This window comes from Coffea arabica, chromosome 2e, assembly GCF_036785885.1.
Source record: "Coffea arabica cultivar ET-39 chromosome 2e, Coffea Arabica ET-39 HiFi, whole genome shotgun sequence".
Taxonomy (NCBI): Eukaryota; Viridiplantae; Streptophyta; class Magnoliopsida; order Gentianales; family Rubiaceae; genus Coffea; species Coffea arabica.
In genome coordinates this window covers 10,041,252-10,065,967 of record NC_092313.1, presented here as the reverse complement: position 1 = coordinate 10,065,967, position 24,716 = coordinate 10,041,252, and the positions used below count along the sequence as shown (strand labels likewise).

The 24,716-nt window shown below is 35.5% G+C and overlaps 3 protein-coding genes and 1 pseudogene across 5 annotated transcripts; 1 reads left to right on the top strand and 3 right to left on the bottom strand.

Moving 5' to 3' along the window:
• Positions 1-3,339: 3,339 nt before the first annotated feature.
• Positions 3,340-11,156, top strand: LOC113730841 (probable UDP-3-O-acylglucosamine N-acyltransferase 2, mitochondrial). Of its 3 annotated transcripts, XR_011840197.1 has the most exons (11): positions 3,340-3,766; positions 5,917-6,121; positions 7,066-7,142; positions 7,270-7,319; positions 7,548-7,612; positions 7,721-7,772; positions 7,840-7,910; positions 8,061-8,127; positions 9,381-9,452; positions 9,638-9,866; positions 10,805-11,156. XR_011840197.1 is itself a non-coding variant. In XM_027255794.2 (10 exons), exons 1-10 carry the CDS (start codon positions 3,571-3,573, stop codon positions 9,692-9,694), a joined length of 912 nt encoding a protein of 303 aa, XP_027111595.2. In that variant the 5' UTR covers positions 3,340-3,570; the 3' UTR covers positions 9,695-9,974. The 3 variants fall into 3 exon arrangements, 2 of the variants coding, with proteins under 2 accessions (XP_027111595.2, XP_071934949.1); XM_027255794.2 differs by lacking the exon at positions 10,805-11,156 and having other exon boundaries at positions 9,638-9,974; XM_072078848.1 differs by lacking the exons at positions 3,340-3,766; positions 10,805-11,156 and adding an exon at positions 3,782-3,806 and having other exon boundaries at positions 9,638-9,974.
• LOC113730842 (protein NDR1-like) lies at positions 10,654-11,205 on the bottom strand (annotated as a pseudogene).
• Positions 11,206-12,430: 1,225 nt separating this feature from the next.
• On the bottom strand, positions 12,431-13,368 carry LOC113730840 (NDR1/HIN1-like protein 26). The gene has a single exon (XM_027255792.2). It carries the CDS (start codon positions 13,279-13,281, stop codon positions 12,604-12,606), a length of 678 nt encoding a protein of 225 aa, XP_027111593.2. The 5' UTR covers positions 13,282-13,368; the 3' UTR covers positions 12,431-12,603.
• A 5,683-nt stretch (positions 13,369-19,051) lies between these two features.
• Positions 19,052-21,015, bottom strand: LOC113729737 (peroxidase 27-like). The gene is made up of 4 exons (XM_027253983.2): positions 20,762-21,015; positions 20,438-20,620; positions 20,128-20,293; positions 19,052-19,746 (listed from the first exon to the last, which is right to left on the bottom strand). The coding sequence occupies exons 1-4, from the start codon at positions 20,984-20,986 to the stop codon at positions 19,328-19,330; spliced, it is 993 nt and encodes a 330-aa protein (XP_027109784.1). The 5' UTR covers positions 20,987-21,015; the 3' UTR covers positions 19,052-19,327.
• Positions 21,016-24,716: the final 3,701 nt, after the last annotated feature.

The window sequence follows — 24,716 nt, the reverse complement described above, 5'->3', positions numbered from 1 at the left end:
TATTTAAAAGCACTTAAACAGTTAATAAGTATTTTTATTAAAGCTCTACTATGGAAGTACTTTTCAATAAACTCCTGTAATTCCAAACGTGCCCTTAAAACTTAACAATTCAATAATTTAATACATTCATGTGACAGCCCCACTTTCCCCTAAGGCGAACCAAAGGGGTTAGCAGACTGCCTGCCCAGCTCTCGCCAGGACTAACGAGCAGTTACACGCGTTCTAAAACGTTTTGGGAAAGTAAAAGCGCGCTCGGACAAGCCACAAGTACCAAAATAACAAAATAAAAAAAGACGAAAACGATGAATACATGGAAATGCAACATTTACAACCACATTGGCATGTCAAAAGCTATTCATCATAGGTAGACAAAGTTCGGTTTGCCAATCAAAAGATGAACCCAATACACTTTAGGGTTTCATACAAAGAGCTATTCAAAATAGACATATACATGGCTCAATTTGGCAACCAACAAGTATGATCTTCCAAAAATGATCATTTTCCTGTAAGGAAAACAAATGGAACGGAGTGAGCTAAAGCTCAGTGAGCAACTATCACATAATCAACAAAGATCACTTAAGCATAACCGTTCATTTCAAGTATACAAATAAGAAGCAAAACAAATCGGTAAAAGGATACGGACGGCTCTCAAGAGCCCATTTCCACGCTTAAATTCTTGATCCAACTTCATTGACCATCCGTCAATGTTAAAAGTACCAAACCGTAGACCTCACTTCACTTCCATTCCTTCCACCCAACATACCCCAACCGGGCCCGCACTCCAAGCAGTAGCTTTAGGTGATACTCGAGTACACCGGAACCAAGGGTCTCATTACCACAAGATTCCCATTTCAGTCCCCATGGCTAGTCAATTTTCACGACCAAGCCCTCGCTGCCTCGATTCAAATGACTACCAACGGGGTCGAGCTCAGTAGTACAGTAGGGCCGTTGGATACTCGTCCAACCGACACCCAAACAATATCCCATGAATGGAATCCAATAACTCATATAGCAGTACAGTAATACAGTGAAACGGTAAACAGTCAGTCACAAGAATAAAAGGAATGAGGGCGGTCAAGTACACCCCCACCCTAATCATTTCCAATAGCCAAACAAGCCTTCAAGGCATCACAATCACACATAGCAAAGCCACATTATAAACATCCAAGTGAGTAGTATACTCACCACTCAACTACGTGATGTTTCATGCACCGATGTTAAAAAGGTCGCCGTGAACCCTCGTCACGTCCTAAATCACGTAAACAAATACCATAAGACTCGATAACGAGTCATAAAGCCATGCCAATAACAACCCCATTAGGGTTTCATATGCATATATAAGCATAAAAGCAAACCAGAAAATCAGGAAATTTAACTCATTTAACCCAACAACAAAAACAGTTTTGGCCTCCTAATGCGGTAATGGCACAAAATGCGCTACGCTTATCGGATAAGGGTGTAAGACCCACCATCTCGAAGCTAAAAGACAGGGCTACAACAATGTAGAAGGCCACTCAGTCCAAATCCTAGCACAACTAGGTCAAAAATGCAGAATACCAAACCAGAACCGTAATTGCAGGTTTACAAATCACACTATACTGTAATTCGTCTAACTCAGTCTATACAGGTCCAAATGCATTGATTCCAAAGGCATGCGGTAGCTAAGACATCAAGCTACATTTCATCAGAAGACACCAACATCCAAAGCCAAAGAAATTCCAGTCAAAACAGACAATTACAATCGCAGTTCGCACATTCTGATCACCCAGAACAGCAACAGTAAAAACGACATATCGCATTCTACACTACTCCAAATAACCTGAAATTTTACAGGCATCTCAAACACATCAATACCTACAACTTTCATGTTTTAAGCAAAGGCCAATTCGGCCTCTAACCATATGATCCAAAACCGGACAGAAAAGGGGGTTATGAAACCCTAACTTTTCACATTTCAATCCAAACCCAAAATTGGTTGCAATTATCAATCATTCACACCTACTAGAGTCATAACCCCTCATTACCAATCATCATAAATAACCACAACACCATGATCACATTAAACCAGAAAATTCCTCAAAAAATAAAAACTTCACCAATTCATTTCAAACCAAGAAATCAATCACAAATTTCAACACTTTAGCCACCACTAGGCACAAATTAAACATCATTAAGTCTAGGAGGAAGTGTAATCACCACTTACCTAGTAAACAAGAGAGAGAGAGTTGTAGAACACCTTAGTTTCTCCAAAAAACTTCACCAAAACACTCACTAGCACCAAATGGAAGAATTTTATGGAGTAGAAACAAGTTTAGGCAAGTGGTTTGGATGATTTGAGCTAGTTGGGAACTTGAAAATTGAAGAAATTTTCTTCCTTCTTGAGCTTAAGAGGGCCGGCCACCAAGGAGTAAGAAATGGTGATTTTTGTGGTAATTTTTAAGATATTTAACCAATTAGTCAAAAGGTCAAAAACAAGAATAGTAAATCATAAATCACCACCAACCATATAATGACACATGTCACTACTTTAAATGCATTCCTATCCTTCTTTCCCCCCTCTCACATCAATCACTTCACATTCTCTACTTATCTCTTAACACCCGATAAATTTTACACAGTATCCGAAACTTAACCTTATTGGCCGAATTTTTCCGAACTTTTCGCACTAGTGGGGCCCACGTCCATAATCTATCCGTAATTTTTCAAAAACTACCCAATGCTAGAAAAATCATCTAAAAACTATAATTACCCATAAAATCCACCAAGAAAATTTTCTAAGCCAGAAAATGCAGAAAACATGCAATTAAAGGGGAAAAATCCTAGGAAAATTATTAGGGAAAATACGGGTTCTCACAATTCATGCTTTAGATTTCAGATTTCAAATTTTAGTTTTCAGACTTCAGTTTTATCAAACATACACTAAATTTATAATGAAAAATTAGAAAGAAAAAGGTTTTTTTTTAAGCATAGGAAAAGGGCTTGAATGTAGAAAAAAAATATCATAGTTACTTAGGTCTTGTTTGATAACTCAATTCAGCACTTAAACTTAATGGATTCAAATCTTAATATGTTCATACGCATTTGATAACGAAAATTGAACATCGGAATTAATTATGTGACACTGAATTTCGTAGGCAAAACTTGCTCCTAAAATTAAGTGAATAGCTATTCACTTATTAATGTGATATATATTAGATTTAGAACTTAATAATTCAATAATTTAATATATTTAAATTTCAGATTTCAGTTTTCAATCTTTAGTTTTATTAAATGAACCTTTAATTAATGCCTTTATCAATTATGATAGTTCTCGCCACATTAACTAGGTTCAGCCGTGGATTAAAACGGCCTTTGTTACGCTACTCTGGAGTGAGCGGCTTTTGGGCCAAACTACCAAATTGACAACTCAGCGGAAAATTCACCTGAATTGTGTAGGAAACATAAATATACACCTTTTAGGCCTCTACCATTTCTTCAGTTGAAATTGATAGATTGGCAGCATAGTTTGCATTGCATTTGAACTGGTTGCTCCAAATTTCAAGAAAAGCTCCAAAGCATTTGCTAATCGATATGGCATTTCGGTTGAGAAAATTGTTACTGACAAATGGCTGCTCATCCTACAACATTTCAACCGTCATGGCTAACAACAAAAACAAGTATTCTACTGTATTCACCCCACTTAGACCTATCTCAAACACTTGCATGAACAACTTTCTTTCCACCGATCAAAGCACCTTCAAGCCTCAGGTTGACTCTCTTAAGTCCGGTGAGTCCACTGCCACTCTAGTTCTCCAGCATGAGTGTTGGTGAGTTTGTGGTTTTGTTCGTTTTATCATAGCACTCCATCTGCTTGTTGAAATGCCTGTTACAAATATGTATGTAGAACATGAAGATCTAGTCTTTGATTTTGGTGAATCATGCCACATGTGATCCGGGTTTTTCTCATTTTTTTCAATTTTTTTGGAATGGATCACATGTTTGGTGCTTACTCTGTGTACGTTTAGTTGAAGTTATTCTTGTCAGTCCAAGATGAATTAGCTGTTGTGAGTGTCTTGTGTTGGGTTTGGGGCTTATCTTGAAGGGACATATTAACAAACAAAGTTAGAGGAAGAATGGTTTTGGAGGATTTCTTGTCTGAAGATGAAAGAATGGTACTGAAAATTTGTCTGTGTGATGTAGTCATTGTGCTTAGGTTGTTAGAAGAAGCTAATGAACTGCCTAGATTGTAGTATAAGACTAACAATTCAGGTTGCATTTTGCGTTGCATTTGGAGCATGCTTAATCTGTCTGCTGATAATTGAGTCGTATAAAAGAGTTTCTCCTTCTGTCAATCTCCGGGCACCCACATCTGATGATTGGGCATCTGGCTATGAACTTGGAACATGCTCCATGGCATCGGCAAATTGCTCTTTTTTTAAATATACTCAAAGTTGTGATAATTGCAAAACTTTACGGGCTTAAGCTTAATGCGGAATTTTTTGGTAAGATAGTAAATATAGAATAATTTGTTTATAGACCTACAGTATAGTAGGGAAAGAAGCATGCAGTAAGCCTCTTGAAGTGCATGCTTAATTTTTCCGTGGCAGGAAAACAATGTCATTCAAGAACTCAAGTACCTGCTGTGATATAGTGTAATTTTTAACTGAAGAATTGGTTCTATTACATCTGCCAATTTCAGATAAAATAGTTTACGGGTATTATTCTCTGGGGATAAATAAGGTCGGATTGTCTACACTTGGATAGGCTTGGTACCAAACTGCTTTGAAAATTTTTTTTCCTTTTGGGAAACAGTTTGGCCATGGTTTAAGTAATACTTTTCAATTCAGGTCTTCAAAATGAGTTTGGTTTTCTATTTTGTATCTAAATTCTGACTTATATGTTTTATGATTGGATTTTATTGATTTCAGTTGGCCAAACAAAAAATGAACTCTGAGAGTATTATTCAAACTAAAATTCAGCAAACTTTTAAGTGTTCTAAAACTAACAAAACTGAAAAAAGAACTTTGAGACTTTGGAAGATGAGAATTACTTTTTTTTAGATGCTAACTAGACTAAAACTGACCATTTAGTAATTTTGTTCACTTGGTTGACCAGATAACCATACTGATCAATTGTACTTTAAAGTGTCTTGTTAGTTATTCAGCTTTTATATATTGACCATAATTCAACTATTTAATGAGCTCTTTTTTAACAGTCTAAGCCTTTTGGATAGTTAACCATTCTAATTTGGTTAGGCAGCTTTTTCAGTTTGCACCAAAGTTTTCAGTAACATCTATAAAACAAAATTAATTAGATATTTTACAGTTTCTTCATAGAAGTGGTGCAGATCATTATATTCTAGAGATATTTCATAGTTCATGTAACTGGGAGTCTCATTTCCATGTTTGAAAAGAGCAACCCCTAACTGCGATCTTCCTGCACTCAAAGGAGATAACCAATTTATGAACACATTTCCCTAAATAATTGATTTGGATTGCTTTCTTCCTTCACAGAGCTTCATTGCAGTATTGAAATGTCTGATAGTTGCTTGCAATGAATAACAGAAGGTTCTAGGTTGCTTATTTTGAAGTCCTTTTCTAACTACCATAGTTTTTTAGTTTTGATTGAGATTCCATCTTCAATGTGTTGTAATTCAAACATTGAAAGTTTTTTTAAACTGCATTTTCCTTATCGCAATTGTCTACATTCTAACTGTGTTGAGGTAACTGACATGACGCATAGGAAGTGGAAAATGTTGCCTACATAATGGGTCTCACCTACTGATAGCATTTCATTGCATACTGTCATACAGGTTTAGGAACTTCAGAGGTTTTGACCATTAAGTTAGTCATGTGTTTCTTTTCAAGAACAAGTTTTTCAGTCTGAAGTAATATAGTTCACTAAGTCAAAGTTTACATATGTTTTATTTAAGCTTAGATGATGATGCTGTGGTTGATCAAGACTTTCAGAAGTGGCATAATGGTGGTGGGACTTTTCACAAATCAGCATATATTCATCGAACAGCGGTCATAGAATTTGGTGCAGTAGTTCATTCACAGTCTCTTTTGGGTGAAAATGTTTCTATTGGGTCTGGGGTTGTCGTTGGACCAGATGTCACGATTGGTCAATCTACTAGAGTAGGGTATCATGACTTCTCTTTCTTAGATGCAGAAATCATTTAAGTTTTGTGATAAAATTTTGAGCATGATCTGTTGATTTTTCTGAAACTAAATCCTACAGGGTGTTTCTCCTCTATAGATCCATGTGTCTATAGTCATTGTTAGAGCTTTTCCGCATGGGCAGCATAATTGTTGAAAATGATAGTGTTTGAATACTTTGTCCCATTGTTTCTTCTTCTGGCTTGCGATTGAAAGTGACTGCATTTGTGTTAATCGTCTACTTTTTTGGTTTAACATGCTGTAGTTGTCTATTATTTGCTCAACCTTCATTAAGTTTGAGTTGCACATGCATAGAACTAATTCCTTCCACATGTGAAAGATGACTTGTTAATAACTTCTATGTAGCCCTTTTGACCTTCCAGATTCTAGTTAATCTTTGAGTTAGGGGAGTCGCTGAGTCAAGCTAAGTAAAGCATCTTTGCATAGACTTGAATGGACTTGGGAACAATTATTAATTGTGAATGTGGGTTCAAGTGTGCGTATACATGTCCAAGCAATGATCTATTGCTTAGGCTTATCCCATGAAGAAATCTTGTAATATTTTGAAGCCTGTTGAGTTTAGGATTTTGCTGTGTGAACATGTCCTTGTATGTACTTCAACAGCTTAATTCATTCTATTGTGCATCAAAATTCAAGTTGGAGCCTCATGCTGAGTCAAGCCTCAGGTGGTCTGCAGACACAACACAACTTGTTTGCAGCAGTAACTGTATTTGGCACAAGCATACACATTGTAAAAGGATTTTCATTGCCTAAATGACTAGACACCTAATATGAGTTAGGGTCAGATTCTATTGTTCCACCAACAGATAGTTGCAGTAATGTACTAACGTTCGTCTTTGAATAATTATAACATGTTTCAGATTCTCAGGTATCCATCTCATATTCTTTTTATCATTTTTCTTTATAGATACAATGTTGCTCTTACAAATTGCACAATTGGTGATTCCTGTGTTATCCACAATGGTGTCTGCATTGGCCAAGATGGTAAGGCTGGGTTCTCCATTATGATGCATAAAAAACTCATCAGATAGGTTAGATTTCTTGAGGCAGAATATGCACCTGATATTGTGTTGGACATGTTTTGAATCGTAATTTATGCTGTTTTCACCAGGATTTGGATTTTTGGTGGATGAACAGGGTAATATGTTGAAGAAGCCACAGGTACTGAATTTTTCTTTTTTGGTGTTCATATGACTATCTTTATAGTTGTTTCAAATCCTTCCATTGGAGATTAACATGCATGAATACAGCTGAAGGCTGTATCTAAGATTTGTTACAGGTGCTTAATGCTATTTCATGATCTCGAAAATTTCTTGGTCTTGATTCTCTATTTCCTTTTCTGGTACTCAAACACATACGATATGTCTTCTTTGCCCATCTCCTCTCCAGCATTTGAACGTGAAGATAGGTAACCACGTGGAAATTGGAGCAAACACATGTATTGATCGAGGCAGGTAACTAATCATCTGAATGCTACCTTGAGTCATTATATGTCATTCATGAATATGGACAGAAAGATGCTTTGCAGTAATTAAATTTAACAAGGATAATTTGGCTTGCAGTTGGAGAGATACTATTGTAGGAGATCACACAAAAATAGATAATTTGGTTCAGGTATATTAACAATTTTTTATTTACAACCTCCTCTGCTTTATGCACATTTGTAGTCTTTTGCTTTCAGATTGGTCACAATGTACAAATCGGGAAGAACTGCATGATTTGTGGGCAAGTTGGAATTGCAGGTTCAGTAACGTATGTTAGTTCTTCAGACCCCCATCCTCTTAAGCAAAAGGAAGAAGAAAGATCAAACTGTTGGCTTAAAGTATTAGTTTTCATTGAATTCTAACATGGAGTTGGGAACTTAGTGCCTTTGTTAATATATTTTTTGTTAAATCTGTGCAGGATGGGTGACTACGTGACACTGGGTGGAAGGGTTGCAATCCGTGATCATGTCTGCATTGCATCAAGGGTAACTAATGATCGCACCATCATGTTGACTTCATTTTGCATTTATTTCAGATGCATTTCTGTGGAAAACTAAAAATTTGTTGAGTGTAGGTTTTGTTTTTTGGCTGGTACTGAGGCATACATGAATCATATACACAGCTGACCTGTCTCTAGAAAAACTTCTCATTCATTTTATATAATCAGGGGTAGATGATTATTTAGCATTTTAAAATTGTCAAAGCAAGTATAGTTTGATTCTGAAAGTTATAGCTAAAGTAGATTGTTTGGGTTGCCTACTTTTCTTTTTGCTGCGAAGGAGGACCAAGGTCCTAGAGCAGCAGGACCAATCTGGTAGTAGCGACCCCCATATTTTGGGCTGCCTACTTCAACACTGCTCTCATAGCCATTTCAGTCGATCACTGTGTCTTGATGAAGTTGGCAAATGAGATTATTTTTTTTTTTCACCAGTGATAGTAATATATTCATTCTTTATGTTAGAATTTTTGCTTTAGACATACAATTACTCATGTTAAAAATTGCATCTTCTGGCCTTCTTTTCCCTCTTTTCCCTGGTTAACCAAGCCTTCTTGGATGCATATGGTGGAATTGAGGGCTGGGCAGTGTCCTTAGTGAATATAAGCTTCATTGAGTGATGGATAATGATGTAGTAACTGAGTCTGATGCTACTCTAGAATTTGACATCCCTTTTTCTTATTTTCAGTTGCATTACCAATTTACTATTTATGCTGGTTACAAACTGTTATATTGAATCAAATCTAAGAGCAATGCACGATGATAATGTCATATCTACTTGGGATTAGCTGTTTCTGGTACCTGATGTTTTACTTATAGTCATCATATTTATCTATTGCAACCTTAGGTGTTTGGTCAAGCCAGCTTGAGTCTAGTTTACTTGGATTTTCACTGCAAACAACTCATTTCCAGTGGAAATTGCTCTTGGTTTTAGACTACAGTCATGTTAAGTTTTGGTATTTTAAAGCACGTGGTTGATACAAGAAGATGCTCTCAGCCATATACTTGATTTGTAACATAATCTATCTGCATTTCAACTGTTATTTTTTACTTGACTCCACCTTACACTATCTTCTTACTTATGTTTAACTTTGTGAATGTTTTGATGATTGCAAGAATTACATGTGTATACTATTTTGACCATCATGACTTCAATGCGTCATGTCAGTGTTTATTTCTTTCCCATCTTTTGCCATCTCTGTATGAATGTGTCATTGACCAACAATTTATTGCTACATGCAGGTCAGATTAGCTGCTAGTAGCTGTGTCACAAAAGACATTAATCAGCCAGGGGATTATGGTGGCTTCCCTGCTGTAAGTGTCTTGATATTTTGCTACTTAGAAATCAGAATCATGTTTTATCCAAAGGAAATAAATGAAATGCTTTATCCCCCAAAAAAAGGGATAATTGGTTAATAATTCTGAATGTAGTTCCTGTAGAAGGATTTTAATATTGTTAATGTAATTGCGGAAAGATTTTCCATGGGCTTTTGCTGCAGATGCCAATTGGGAAATGGCGAAGACAAGTTGCTGCTCAACGTCAGACATTCAAGTAGGAAACCTGCGTGCGTCTTAGGGAATCACTGCTACTGTTGAGATCTTGATGGCTAACCTTGTGCGACTGCCATGATTATCCTTGGTTCTCGATGACATGGATACAAAACTGCTGAAATAGCTAGATGCTTGAAGAAACTTTTGTCTGTGCATCATTTTATGTTATGAAACTGGGTGAGACTTTTGATAGGTGTAATGTAATTGGAATTACCGTAATTTTTACTAGCATGTCTATAACTCAGTAGAAACTTTTATCCATATAATGAACTGATTTACTCAGAACATCTGCTTTAAAGGGATTTTTGAGGTTAGAAAACTGCAAAAGTTTTAAATTTGACGAGTTTGGTCTGCATCCTTCAAGTTTTTTCGAGTGCCTGCCAAAAGTATTCTTACTTGGTGTCATGTTTAGCTGAGGATAATTACTAATTAGTAATATATCATTCCTTAGGAGGCTGTAAAGCAATTAGCATGACCCGAATATTTTCTTTGTATCCGCTTGAGCTTGTTTTATATGTTAATTGGCGAAGTAATAAACTGCTTTCCTCCAAAAGATTTGTAGTAATTAAACATCTTTACTTGCATTCATCTCTTGCAGTAGGCGTTTGAAATTAGGATTATGATTTTGCACGGGGGCAGACTGAGGAAGGTTATGCCTGGGGTACCTTAATTTCAATTGGAGAAATCAATCTGAATCATTTCAGGAACCTCCATTTTCTGAAAACACGTTCAATCTCTATTCTTGGCTCATTTATCATGTCCGAATCATAGAGTAGGAGGTTTCGTGTGGGTGTGATCAAACAGACACCATTCAAGTCGAACGTTGTTTCATGTGAAATGTGCTAGTTTTGATCAGAAATGTATGATCCCTTAGCTTAAATTTACATCTGCAGTCGTACCCAACTCCTGCATGATACTCTTTTATCTGTCTACATAATCTTGAAACAATGACTAGTTAACCACCTTACATGTGATATGATATGATTCACGTGAATCTGATTCTCCATTTCTTCGAGCCATTATGCATCTTGGTCTTGCTTGGAATCTTGCCGTCTGATCCAATTGGTAACTGAGCTTTCAGGTGCACTCCGTAACGCCTGCTCTTAATTCCCCAGGTTCGATATCGAATCTTGGAAGCTAAAGCAGCCTGCAATTGAGCTTTTCGATTTGATATTTGGTCGTGCAATGCTTTCCACACCTTTGCATCCACATAGACAACTCCTATTTTTGGTGTTGTTTCCCCTTTATCTTGGGAGAAACGCGGTATGGTTGTGGAAGCTATGGAGTCCTGATTGTTGAAAAAAGTCAAGATGCAGTCGTCAAAGAAAGTGTCTGAATCCTTGTTGGGATTTTGAATCTCTAAGGCATACTCTATGTTGCCGTTCTCAACTGAGAACTTAGTAATGGTGTAGTCGGGGCTTTTCGGGCGGATGCTTAGCCACATGACGAAGGCTAGCAATCCCAGAAGGATAATGATTTGGGAAATCCAGAGTTTGAAGCTCGTGACTTCCACCATCTTATCTTTGTTTTTTGACTCCCACTGCAGATTGAGGGATTTGAAGGCGGTGACGAGAAAACAAGTTATAGCGCAAGGCTAAGTAATTAAGCATCTGGAACCGTTGTGAAGAGATGGGGTTGGTTTAGTTGATGTTGTGAAGGCATGCCTGCCAAGGCCGAAGGGATGCTTTTCTTTCACTTTTAGTTATGCACCAAGTCTTGAGTGCTTAGATAAAAGGAATCTGAGACATGACTCGCTCAAGGAAGCCATTCCAAAATCCAAATGCAGTTTGGTCATCTTCCCAAGCCCCACCCATCGAGACCAGGAATAAGAGAAGGCTCCTTCTTCTTCTTCTTTTTTCCTCCTTTTATTTTCCCTTCTTTTTTTCCCTTTTATTTCTTCATCAAAAGCAGGGAATATATATATATATATATATATATATTTATATATCCTACACACTCCCTCTATTCTAATCAGAATCTATTTAGAAGCCACCTAAATATCTGAATATTCTACTGCATTTTGTGCTGCAAGAGCATGACTATTTTACACTTGTTTTGTTAATTTCCCTGCCAAGTGGCATATTAGAATTTAGAACCTCTCATCGGAGGGATTTAATTTGCTCCCCTAAGGACACAAACCAAATACTAAAAGTTGCTGCCAAATGACCGTATGCTAGATTTCGACATCTTTCTTTCTAGGGCCAAAAAAAAATAAAATCTAATATTACCATTTTGTTTCACTGGAAATGATAGAGCTATAATTAATCTCAATTGCTTGATTTTACAACATTGAAATGGTATTAGTCACATGATGTATTTGCTTAACCATTTTGAAATCGAACTACATTAATTGTCAGAATAGAATAAATTTACCTATATAATTTAGGTTTTGTCTAATAAATGTGAGTCTGTACATTCATATGATAATATGATAAGTTTTGCATAAATTAATGTGCAAATGACTGCTAACTAAGCGCCGTTAGAAAAATCCTGTAATTTGGCATGCAATTGTGTGAGCTATTTCCAAAAAATTTTATGGTAATTAAAAAGGCTTTCCTCATCTGAATTCTGTTTAATAAATGTAATTTCCTTAATTAGTATTTTAGGTTAAGCTTGATTTGTTTCTTAAAGCATATAACTAGAAACAAACAGTGCGTCGAATCATGTACATGAACATGACCGTCATTGATTAAAACTGTCGTAGACACAGAAAATGTAAAAAGCATTAGAGAAAGTTGAGTTCTGAGAAACATGTTCCCACGAAATGCCACCTCTCCAGGTATACATCAATTTTGATCACAGTAACATCGAATCTTACATCAAATTCACAATCATTAATAATAATTTTTTAAACCAAAAAAAAAAAAAAGAAGAGAAAAAAATATCTGGGATTTCCTCTCTTAATCCAGATTAATCAGCTGAAATAAACAGGACATCTTTTATCTTTGTACTCAGGCAAGATGGTGCCATCAGGGCCAACTCCAACCGGACAATTAGCATGCAGGGTATGATGCTTACTATCCCACGAAGAAATTTTGAATCTAATGGTCGAGGTTACATCAAGCTTGAAAATTACCCTTCCTTGTGATCGATCAGCTAAAAACTGCTGCCATCTTTGATTGTTGACGGTTAATGTAGCACCACTCAAGCTACCAGCAAGAACTGTGGTATTTTTGGGCCCTTGGTAAAATGGATACAACAAAGAAATAGCCCCAATGCCTTGATCATCGTAAGTTACTGAAACGTGCATTGCATCGTAGAAGATCCCAATCGCCCGGTTTGGATTACGGGCAGTGACGTTGAAATCTATCTGGGCATTTTCAAACCCGTTTCCTTGGGCTATAGCTGGAATTGAAAATTCATGGATGTGAAATCTTGGCCTGTGCGGGCGTAAACTTAACCACAAGATGAATGTGATCACGCCAATCAAGAAAAGAAAGAACAAGAAAATGGAGCAGACGAGCTTGGAAACCCTCGTTGCTAAGCTTTCTCGCACCCTATGGGCGTAGTAACGGGCAGAGTGGTGCCGCTTGACCGGCTGGTTTTGCGGACTAGGGTTAGCATGAGTTGGTAATGGGTACGAGGAGCTCATGATACTTTCTTTTTTTTTTTAAATTTTTGTGGCAGTTGTAAGTGACAAATGTTTTGAGGAAAGATTGATGATGAACAGGATATATTTTGGATGGTTGTTTAAATATATAATGTCTTGACCAAGCCAATAGAGGATGCCCGAGGAACAAAGGAACGTGATGAGGAATGTTAAGAGTTTCTTTTGCATGGGTAAAGGAAAGAATAACAAGCTAGCTGCTCATCTCTTTTCTCTTTTTTGCTTCTACATTCGTTTTAGTACTGGCAGATGATCTTTAGTTCGAATGTGTGGCCTCATTACAATCAGTTGTCAATATCAAATACTTGATGCGTAGAATCGACTCAGGTGATTTTTTTTTTTTTTTTTTATTAATTGCGAGCATATGAATGACCTTCGAATCCAAGAAACAGAGGTCTTGAAAAAGGTATATGATACTAAATTGACTTGTGTAGGAGAGGTGTTGCATGAATTGAGTTGCGTGGTTTCTTCTTTTCTACAATTTTGTATTAAATGATTCTTTTGTTAACTTATCTTCAAGCGGAAAAGAGAAAGGGGGGGGGGGGGGGGGGAGGGTAGGCAAAATGAAAATTTGTTGAGAAATCTTAAGCACTAAGTAAGCCAGATTTAATGCTGTCTGGTACAAACAGAAAATTGAAAAATCAAATTTCATTTATTAAAAAAAGAGAGAAGAAGTTCAGAATGAAAATTGGAAGGCTCTTTAAACAGGGATGCTTTAGGTTATATATTTGCAATTGCTTCATTTGTTAAAGTTCTCAGACATTCATCACTCGATTCTTCTATGATCCTGTTTCACTCACAGTAGTGCGGCAGCACGCATGAAGCATGGAATGGAACACGGATAAACATGCGATGCTAATATATGTTTGACATGACCCAAGAATAACAGAAAATGTCTAACAGGTGCCCAATATTTCAGGTGTTAGATTTTGGAAAAATTAACTAGAAAAAGTGAAAAAATATAATGAAAGATAGTAATTGTTAGTATATATATATATATATATATATATATATATATATATATATATATATATATATATGACAGATCGAGTGGAATTCAAGCGTGTTAATGAATCCCTATTAAAATAGGCACTCGTTAAATAAACCCAGAACAAATATGATCAGTAATAAATGATTTTGAATTTTATCTTAAAAGTTTTGAGTCATATTGCACTATATGTTTTAATATGACATTGGTCCATTTACTTAAATTCTTTACATGTGTAAAGTACAAGACTCACATTAAACTAAGAGTAAATTTTGTATGCACTGTCAGTGTATACACTATCAAGGTTGAATGGATGACATATGATCAAATTTTGAATTTTAAATTCAAATTTACACGTGTCATATATCTAATGGTGATAGTGTATATACTGACAGCGTATATAAGATTAATCCATAAACTAAAGTGTAACACAAATGTAACATCCAAAGGCATATGATATAATGTGTCAAAAAAAAGGTACATGCTACAACATCGTCTTAAATGTGTTGGTAATGCTGTTGGACTCAACGCAACTCCAATAGCATGTCATGGGAGGTATAGATTCATTACATGGCCACAAAAGCCATGAAATGAGCATTACACGCATCATCAGAATAATACGTGTAAATGCTGCTGAAAAAGAGGAGATAGTGGATCTTTTTTTGCAACGAATAAATTTGATTAAACATGGACAATAGCTGAAATTTCATGGTGCAAGTTAACGTTCAATTTTTTTTAGACGGTCATTTTTTGGTTCTCTCTATATAAACACACAAGACACCTTATATATATATATATATATATATATATATATATCTCATTATCCTACTCTATTATTTCTCTTACTCTCTCATTTATTTTTCTCAACCTCTTTGCACGCGGAATTACGTGGTCGAAAACTACATCATGAACTTCGATCGGACTTGGTCGAGCATATTTGGAAACGGTTCGGAGGCAATAACAATGAAAACTGGTATTCATTAAGTTATTATATGCATTTTATTTGATTAAATTATGTAATATTATGTTATGGAGTTCAATTAATTACATAGAGAATTATTAATTAAGTATGGATTATTATGATATTTTCACATTTGAGGTATCACATATTTGTTTAATAATTACATAATTATTTTTCAAAAAATAACAATATATTATTCTTTGAGAGATAGAAAAAGATATGTTGTTCAAACTCAGAATTTAATAATATTATTTTTTAGAAAATAAAAAATCCAAAAGGGAAAAAATTTAATGAAATTTAATAAATTATTTTTAAAAAATAATGAAATTATTTTTAAAAAATTACTTTATTTATTTACGGAATATAAGTTGTGCATTATTAAAATAATATTTGATTTGATTGTGAACCCATACTATCATATATACCATGTGGAGTGTAATATATATTGAATGTGAGTATAATAAAAGAGAAGATAGTTGAATGCTGATGTGATATGTGAATTACACTCTAATGTGGATGCCCTCATGACATAATTGATCGTTCGTAGAACTAAACGAGGGAATCTTTTAAGAGTATATTATTACTATTATCCCCAAGCAGCACCCTAGGTGATTAGGTCGTGTAATAAATATCGAATATTTCCACGAGTTGATAGGGTAATATATCCCCATATCAAAGGCAACTCTGTGCTGTCCATGCCCCAATGGAATGACTCTCCCATTCATATTGCATTCTTAATTCTGTTACTTGTAGTAGAACTCTAATTGCAATCCCAGAATCCACTGGGGACAAATATAGTTGTGTACCTTCAAGGCTTCAACAAATATACGCGTTGCCTGAATAATATGTTTAATAGATTTGACCCCTCGGGGGATAGAGAATCAAGCTGTGTCTGAAATCTCGTGGTTTTCTTTTCTCTATTGATTAAATTTCATTACTATTGCTTCGAAAAAAAATTCATTACTGTTTGAACATTGAGGGGAACAGACAAAGGGCAATCCTCGGAACAATTCCAATCAAAACAAAGGAAAAAAAAAATTTGGGGAAAAACATGCCCTCCCTCAAAAATATCTAATCCGACAAACTATATACATAATTGTGCAGTCACAAAATTTCAGCTTAGCCTTGTTTAAGTTGATTCGGAACATACAAGCTTCCGTGAATTTGAGAGGTCACCCAACTTGATGGATAATTGGGAAGATTATCGTCAAACAGACTATTGAGGCTTCTAATTGTGCTGATTCACTCAAACAAAAATAAGGGAAAAGAAACAGGGCTATAAACAAAATAAGGGAAGAAAACAGAGGCATGGAAAATCCCCTCACTAGACCACAATGAAGGATAATTTCAATATTTTCAATTTGTCATGCCACGAAATACTCATCCGACCAAAAGGTTTGAGACCAATTACATGACGATTTCAGTTTTAGTTTAAGACCAAAATTACAGACAATAAAACCAAAACAAACTTTTGTGACGATATAATTAATGCAAACTCAAGCCATGTTTCCAATGTTGCGAGGCATAAGCTACTAAACTTATTTTAACATAAATCTAGGATGTCAACGATTAACATTTATTTGTCTACAGTTTCCTAACACAACGGCAAAAGCTATCGTCAATCCTTCATAGTACGGATTCTTCAATTCGTCTTATCACACGAGGATCCTTCGACGCTTGGTGGCAGGCATGTCAAATTTCGAAATTCCAGGATGGGCTATAGTGCCCTCGTCCATGGATTCCGTCTTGGAAGCTTCGATCGCAACAACAATTGGCAAAACTTCACGACCAATATTCCTTGGCTCTGTGATCTTGGCTGCTGCATAGGAAGACACTTCATCGATAGTAAGCGTGATGAAATAACGAGGAATTCCCAAGGAAGCAAGAACCTCGTATAGCACAGCAGCTCCTGCCCCATAACCATGATCATCCCGCAGCATCGAAGTCTTCGAAACCCAGAACGACCTCACCATTAATGGGCTCATTGGTTCTTCCACAAAAGGCTGCTCTAATCTTTCTTGTGGGTGTAGGTTGCTACGTAGGAGAATCTCCCGGTAACGGATCTGAATGTAAAAGATGTCTGACGGTAAATCCTTCTCGTTCTTGATGATAGCATTGTCTTGCCAAAAGTGAGAATCGTACTCAAAACCTTCCCCAGCCATCGATGAAAAAACAGGGAAAGTCAAATTGGAATATTGAGCAGGCAGAAGAAAGAACCAACTTTCGATGTGAATCGCCTGATGGAAATTAAGAAAGTAATTAATTTGGTTGATGGGTTTCTTTCTGCGGAAGTGAAAGTTATATATGTGTAATGGTATTTGAGACTTGAGATTTCCTAAGCAGTGTGGGACTAGGGTTCAAATTATGGAAAAGTCGGTTAAAAAATTGCATCAGATTTGGGAAACCTAGAATTTAATTTCATTAACGTTTTCTTCGGTTAAGAAAATTCTGGACAAAACCCAACATCACTCTGTTTTTGTTATCTTTAGAGGCTTTTTGTTGTAACGGCTGCTTTTAATTTATTTTCGTTTGTCCGCAACTTACCCTACTAGATTACTAAATCATGATATCTCAACGATTTATTTGTTAATTTAATCTTTCCTACATCATAATGTAAACAAATTTTTATTTTCACCCGTCACAGACATATAATAAATTCTTTAGTCAAATGTCAAATTTTCATTTTATACATACAACACACATCTTAGGCTACTTTTGTGAAAATCCATTACTACACTGATGGTGTAGGAAAGAGTAATTATTTTTTTTAGAGGGGACACACATCTCAATAAATTCATATACTCGCATAATTCAGAAATTTCACCAGTGTGGTACTGAATAATTTTGAATACAAAATTTTATGTCCGAACGAACAAAGTTTATATCCACCAAGGTTGAGATCATGGAATTTAAGGTATTAGCAAAATCTTTTTTTTTTTTTTTTATGTTGGCGACTGCATGTTAGTATTCATTCCACTATTTACGAGTTTTTATTTGTAATGTGTTGTAATTTCATGTATGGATCTCATCACTGTGGATTACTTGTAATTAAATAATAATTAAAGGAAAAAAAAACTACTTCAACTTCAAGCTAGCCCTCAAGGCTCCAACCAATCAAAACTAAGATACCTTTTCAATCTGAATTTTCTTTATTCTCTCCTTTAATTAAATCAAAGTTGTTTACTTGCCCAAAACCCGCTCCTCAATTTTAATAGCAACCAGGCGACGTGCATAGTTCATAGCATGTGTCCAACTGCTCCTCGGCTTACAAACGGAAAATTTTAAATACAACTTTCAGAGCAGCAAAACCTGCAAGTTTTGCACGCAACCGAATCATCTACAATAGACAAAATTTACTTGAGTTCCAAATGGACAATTTGACAATTACCATTCAACTGTGAAGAACAAATGAATCAGAATCATTCGTTTTTTTCTTCGTGCAAGAAGAATGATTAATTTCTTCTACATTGATAATATAATCATTAATAGGAGTAAATGTAAGTCATATACGCAAAATTTAGAGTTCAAATTCAAACTGAATTAAATTGTCATACATTTAGGCTCGCTCATGTTTACGCAGCCTATTGCATTAAAAAAAAAAAAAAAAAGAGCACGCACGGCCGGTATAAGAAATATTTTATTTTTCAAGAAAATAAAAATGAATGTAAATGGTGTAGTATTCAATATCATGCATTTGGGGTGGATAATGCATGTTGATTCATCCATTAGTAATAACCAATTGAAAAATATATGTATTGGTGTAGATAAATTTCCAGTAGAAGTATAATAGTAGAATTATTGCAAGCTAGCGCACAAAATTTTCTCATTCTTATTACGTACTAATGAATCCCAAACAAACATGGCTAGATGAGCACATCGATTGTGCTTCTCTGACAGGAGACTCCCCAGTCCCCACTACAAAGTCGGGAAAGATTTACTACAATTTCCAAAATGAGACATGAATCTCGAGGAAAAAAAATACTAGTAAACAGGGTAAAGAATTGAAGACCAGCACGCCAATAAAATTTCAACACCTGACTTTAACTTTGGGTATCAATGACAGAAGGTAATTGACTCCTCCATTAATTGACCTTGGTGCAGACTTTCCTGATTTCACCTTGAGTTCCAGTGAGAACGCCAATTCTACCCATCTTGATCATGGAATCGGCAAAGTCCTTGAAGAAACCGGCTTTATCTTTCAGAGCATGAAGTTTAACATAAGCTCTGGTTTCACTATCATCAAGCAGAGCTGCATCTGACTGGAAAAGGCCCCTTCTTTTAGCCACGAGAGAGAAGTAGGATAGGTCGAATGTCTTGAAACTTCCTGGATCCATCTCCACCAGTGTATTCCGGTCTCCGAATTTGCATTTACTTTTCAATTTTGGGACGTATTCATAATCCAATGTGGGATCAGCATCATCATTCTGAATACCTTTGCCAGTAAAGTTGTATAAACGATTGTTGAAGGCTGCGCAATGAGAAGTTCCAACGGTGTGTCCTCCTGATCACGTCAAAAGGCTAATATAATTAGGTAACTAAATTTATTTTTTTTTTGGTTAAAATATTTCAATTTTCGTCATGTAAAGTATTTGAGGCTAGTCCCTATTCTCCTAAAATTTGACAATTTACGTTACTAATCCAACAGTATCATTCATTGTATACAGGAAATGAAAAAAATATATTATCTAACATGACGCAGAGAAAAGGCTAAATGTGTCGAATTTGAAATTTGAGCGTGTCCAAAATATGTTATAATCAAAATATGTTTGCGAAAAATAAAGAACTAAATTTGTAACATTACGGTAACAAATGGAAATTAAGCCTCTTGCATGGGAGAAATCAGGTGATATACGCAGGGGCAGGGAAATTAAGTTGTAGGCACCTGAAAGCACCACCAGATCTTTGACACTTAAGCCTTTTGCCTGAAATCCCTGTTTTAAAGTGCTAATATTCGCAAAAGGTGACAATAAATTTGCCAAGGCTTCATTGACAGTTGAAACTCTTCCATCTCTTCGTCCAAATTCGACTTCCCATGACGGCCCATTTAACTGGTAAAGGAAAATGTACCAATCCGATATTATTAAGTAGAGCTGAAGAGAGTTAAATAAATTGATACTGCTGCCAATATATATATTTCCTTGACTTGTGCTGTACGTGCTAGAAGAAAATTAAGGATATTAAGAGAAAATTACCGCGACGGTTACGTCCCTTGCTACTGCGGCTAGCACGTCCGCACAAGAAACAATCCCTGGGCATACTTTCTCTACTGCACTCTTCACCTTATCAATGATTTGAAATCCTCTAATGCTTAAGTTTGGGATGGCATATTTTTCAGTCTTATTAGGAGTGTCCAATAGCACTGATCCGTCGCAACCCTGCATGCATGCAAGCCAATTTACATACGTTCATCGAAGGCACTGGAAGATTGAATATATATATAATAACTATATGTATGTATAATGGTAATACCATGAAAATTACACAGCGCGCAGTAATAAATAACAATCTTTACATACCCTAACAAAACAATCATGGAAGTGCATTCTCATTAAAGGACCACCGAGTGTTGGTGCCACGGACATTACTTCATCAACCACAGTTTTAATCGTGTATACAAGGTTGGGACATGTGTGTTTGTAAAAATCAGGCGTTAGGCTCCGCCCATTCGCACGATTGAAAGCAATCAAAGCTAAGAAGATCAACTGAAACAAGAAATGCTTTGAAACTCTTGAGGTAGCCATGCAGAAGACAGATTGTCTTCAATGAATTTAAGCTCTTCTTTCTTGAGATGATTAATTAGCAACCCCTCGTAGCTATTTATACTAGCCCGAGCTAGTTCTTTTGGCAACATTGATTATGTTGTGAGAGAGCTGTCATGCCACGGCTTTCTTACTTAGCTGTTTTTTTATTCATAGAATAATTTTTGGGTTTGGCAATGATTGATGGACATATTAAAAAGAAAAATTGCCGTGACAAATTTTGATTACCCTCGATCAGGGCAATAATGTTTGTACTTCTTAACAAGTGCATGACTGTTGACATTTCAGCGTGACAGTCCCTTAGTTAGTTACAGGCCCTTAAACTGAGATCCTCTGAACAAGACAACTTAGTTCTTGTAACTTAGCAATCAACTATCTTAATCTATTCGAAAGTTAATTGATGATATTAACCAAGTGGGTTGACAGAAGAATCATGTGCACGTAGGACCCGTCAACTAATCCCGGGCCATCGATTAGGTGGAGGGTTGTTTTGAGTCTGTCACAATAGCCATTGCACACAGATAAGGACCACTTCATCTCAGCATTATTAGCATTTTATATATATTTTTTTTTTCCATTGGGCACTTTGACCAGAGATAATTGGATCAACTTCAATGATTTGCAAAGTGCATCGTATGTATTGGTCTTCTCGTTGTGAAATGTTTATCAATGAATTGAGAAGTATTAATTGAAACTCAGTATGTTAGGGCATGCCTAATAATTAATAAAATGATCATTATTCATAGAGCTTGTTCCATAACAAGCCAAAAAGTCCATAGAGTTTGCTGTTCCATATTCTAAGCTTCAATCCCATACGAATCCCCTTTTCTTGTTTCACCTTCAAAAACCCCTCAAAATAGTCTTTTAAACCACAACACTATTGGAATATATGGAAGACCAATCTACCTTTTCATGAATCCTAGAGTACATTATAATGTTGAATGTAATTGTGACAAACATGGAAAATTTACAAAAATGGGCTTACATTTAACTAAATTCAAATTAATTTTTTAAAATTTTCTGCTGAGACCCTTTTAATTTGCAAGTATGCCCCTGCTTTTCATCATGAAGTGCAGAGCTCCTCTTAAATGTAAATGTATCCTTCGACAACTACAAAACCACCCAATTCTCTCCGTCACCTTTTATTCCGCCCCTAATTGCTGTGAAATGGCAGTCGGCGCAAAAGCATACAATATCAAAGCTCAGGAGGAATCGGGAGGACTTAAGATCTGTAGCACCATGCACGTTCCTGTACGTAACTAAAAGGTTAATGTTGTTGATTGACGACACATTACAAAAGTAATCTCATATGGACCATTTAGCTGACAATAGTTGATCTGTAGTTCTAAAAATGCAGGTCAAGTTTAATACGACATATTATATTATACATACGTGTAACATGTAATTTTTTTTTTTTTTTAAAAGTATGATTAAAGATTCAGTATAAAAATACGTGTTCAACAAATCTACGCATATAATATGTCAGTGAATTGTACGAATGTATTTTAACGCTACAAAACAAAGAATATGGCTAAAATTATTATATTTTTCAAGGATTATCTATATTTATACCAATTTTAACTCTTGTTCTATGTATGAGACGTTAAATGTATTAAAATTTTATCACCTTATTACTTTTACGTATATAAATCTATAGAATTATATTATATGTCGCTATTAATTTTGTATCTAACTAGGAAGGTAAGTCATTTTCCGTATTAAAATTTTTAAATTTTTTTTTCAAAAATTAAAGCATAATTAGTGAAGTATGTCAAAATTTATTTATGTATTTTATACGGTTCATTGAAAAGTACAAGTATTTTTTTAGCATATTTTTAAAATATATAAAATATGAAAGTTTTTTTTTAATTATATGTACAAACATGCATTATATAAGTATAATACTAGTATTTTCTAATTAGGGGTCTATCATCCTATATGTTCCATGCAGAATAAAGTAACAGGCCGTCTTTCAACAATTTCCTTGACTTCTAGCAGTTTTTAGAAGTGATTATATTCAGAAACCACCAAGGAAGAGCCCATATATCAGTCCTACGAATCAATTCTCCAGGCCATGCATATACCAAGGCAGAGGGCCTTAAAGCCAGATTTTCTAGTAAGACTCAAATCCTACAAAAGTTCTGCGGGTGGTTGGTGCAGCTCTCGAGTCTCGATTGATGATGACCGCTTTTGAACTTAATGTCGTGGATAAAACTTTCCGCTTTTAAACGAGTTTAAACTTTATAAGACGCCCTGCATAGGTCCGGGCTTTGTGGATCTGTTTTGGTTTGTTTGGTACTCGGACCATCAAATTTGGACTTTGGTCAAAGATATGCACTAGACGGAGTGATGGCCCAACAGACGCTTAGCATCTTGTACCTAATAAGCCTGCCTCCTTAGCTGATCATGAATCATGATTAGAAGAGTAATTGCTTAAAAAAAAGTTAAATGGACTTTGAGGACGATACAGCCAATTTAACAACAAAAAAAAAAAAAAAAAAAAAAGTTGTAACTAACAACCAAAAAAGGAAACAAATTGGAAAATTTTTTTTGTTTGGTTGGGCCAAATTGGAATATCTTAGTTCTCAATGAGTCATAACTCGCAAGAACACAGCTGAGGTTGGCAAATTAATTAGTGACCCTGGAATGATTCTGGTGATAGTGTTTGGTTGGAGCGACCGACCGACCAAGAGAACATACTTATTAATTTCCTTCTTTCAATATATTTTTAAGTAGTGTAGGTAAGAGGTTTCGAATACAGAATCTCTCACGTATTAATAATTTCCAACAAGCTAAGCTCAACTAACATAATATTTGGTGGTAATGAAGCCTTACTCTAATACTAATAGTGAAAGCATCCAATTAAGGTTGAAGTTTCCAGACTGTGGCCTGGTCCTCGTTTGCTCTAAATTTTGCAAAACCAAATTATTTAAAGTGATTATAGAAAATAATTAGAATCAATAAAAAAAATACGTTTTAATAAACTATGAATTTTAGCTCTTTTTCTAGCTATTAAAAAATTTATAAATACAAAAGCAAATGGAAACATTTAAAAAAAAATTGATATCCAAAATCAGAAACTATAATAATCCAAATTAACCAACCGAGAACAAGTCTTGATAGGTTTGTAAGTTTGGAAGAAGCGAACAATATGTTAATAATTGTGTGATTATATATTTTTCACTTCTATATAAGTTGTTATGTTGGACTCTTGCTGGCTGTAGTGCTTACTTTAAGCACCATCACCTGCTTTAGGGTCAACTAGCCTTAGGACTCCTAACCACTCTTTATCGGTTGCTAATGGCGTGGATGTAGCTATCATTACCAACAACACATTATATTCACTTTCCTTTCCTTGATTATAATGAATTTGAGCTGTTGAAATGTCAGTTCTCTGGGAGAGCCCCAATCCTGTTTATGAAGAAGGCATCGCCACCACGATTAAAATCAAAGCTTTAAAAGAGGTTTGTGCTGAACATCACTTTCATTGTTGGGCATTGTATGATTGTACTGGTAGCTTACTAATAATTCCGCCACTAATTGTTGTTCAATGCATTGTGGCTCTCATAACATTATCCTCTCTTCTTTCTGCGTAACTTGCAAGGATGTGTTTTTAAGTTTTAACCGCCCAACTAACTTTTTTCTTTTTTCTTTTTTTTTTTTTTTATTTTTTCCGACCGGACCGGACCGGAGATGGGTGAGATTTAAGAAG

What these genes read in the sequence shown, in the direction of transcription:
- LOC113730841 (XM_027255794.2), top strand. Translation starts at nt 3,571, where the DNA reads ATGGCATTTCGGTTGAGAAAATTGTTACTGACAAATGGCTGCTCATCC. An exon ending in GGTCAATCTACTAGAGTAGG is followed by an intron (nt 6,122 to 7,065) that starts GTATCATGACTT and finishes TTTTCTTTATAG; the next exon opens with ATACAATGTTGCTCTTACAA. An exon ending in ACATGTATTGATCGAGGCAG is followed by an intron (nt 7,613 to 7,720) that starts GTAACTAATCAT and finishes TTTGGCTTGCAG; the next exon opens with TTGGAGAGATACTATTGTAG.
- LOC113730840 (XM_027255792.2), bottom strand. Translation starts at nt 13,281, where the DNA reads ATGAGCTCCTCGTACCCATTACCAACTCATGCTAACCCTAGTCCGCAA.
- LOC113729737 (XM_027253983.2), bottom strand. Translation starts at nt 20,986, where the DNA reads ATGGCTACCTCAAGAGTTTCAAAGCATTTCTTGTTTCAGTTGATCTTC. An exon ending in TCCATGATTGTTTTGTTAGG is followed by an intron (nt 20,621 to 20,761) that starts GTATGTAAAGAT and finishes GCATGCATGCAG; the next exon opens with GGTTGCGACGGATCAGTGCT. An exon ending in CAAGGGACGTAACCGTCGCG is followed by an intron (nt 20,294 to 20,437) that starts GTAATTTTCTCT and finishes TTCCTTTACCAG; the next exon opens with TTAAATGGGCCGTCATGGGA.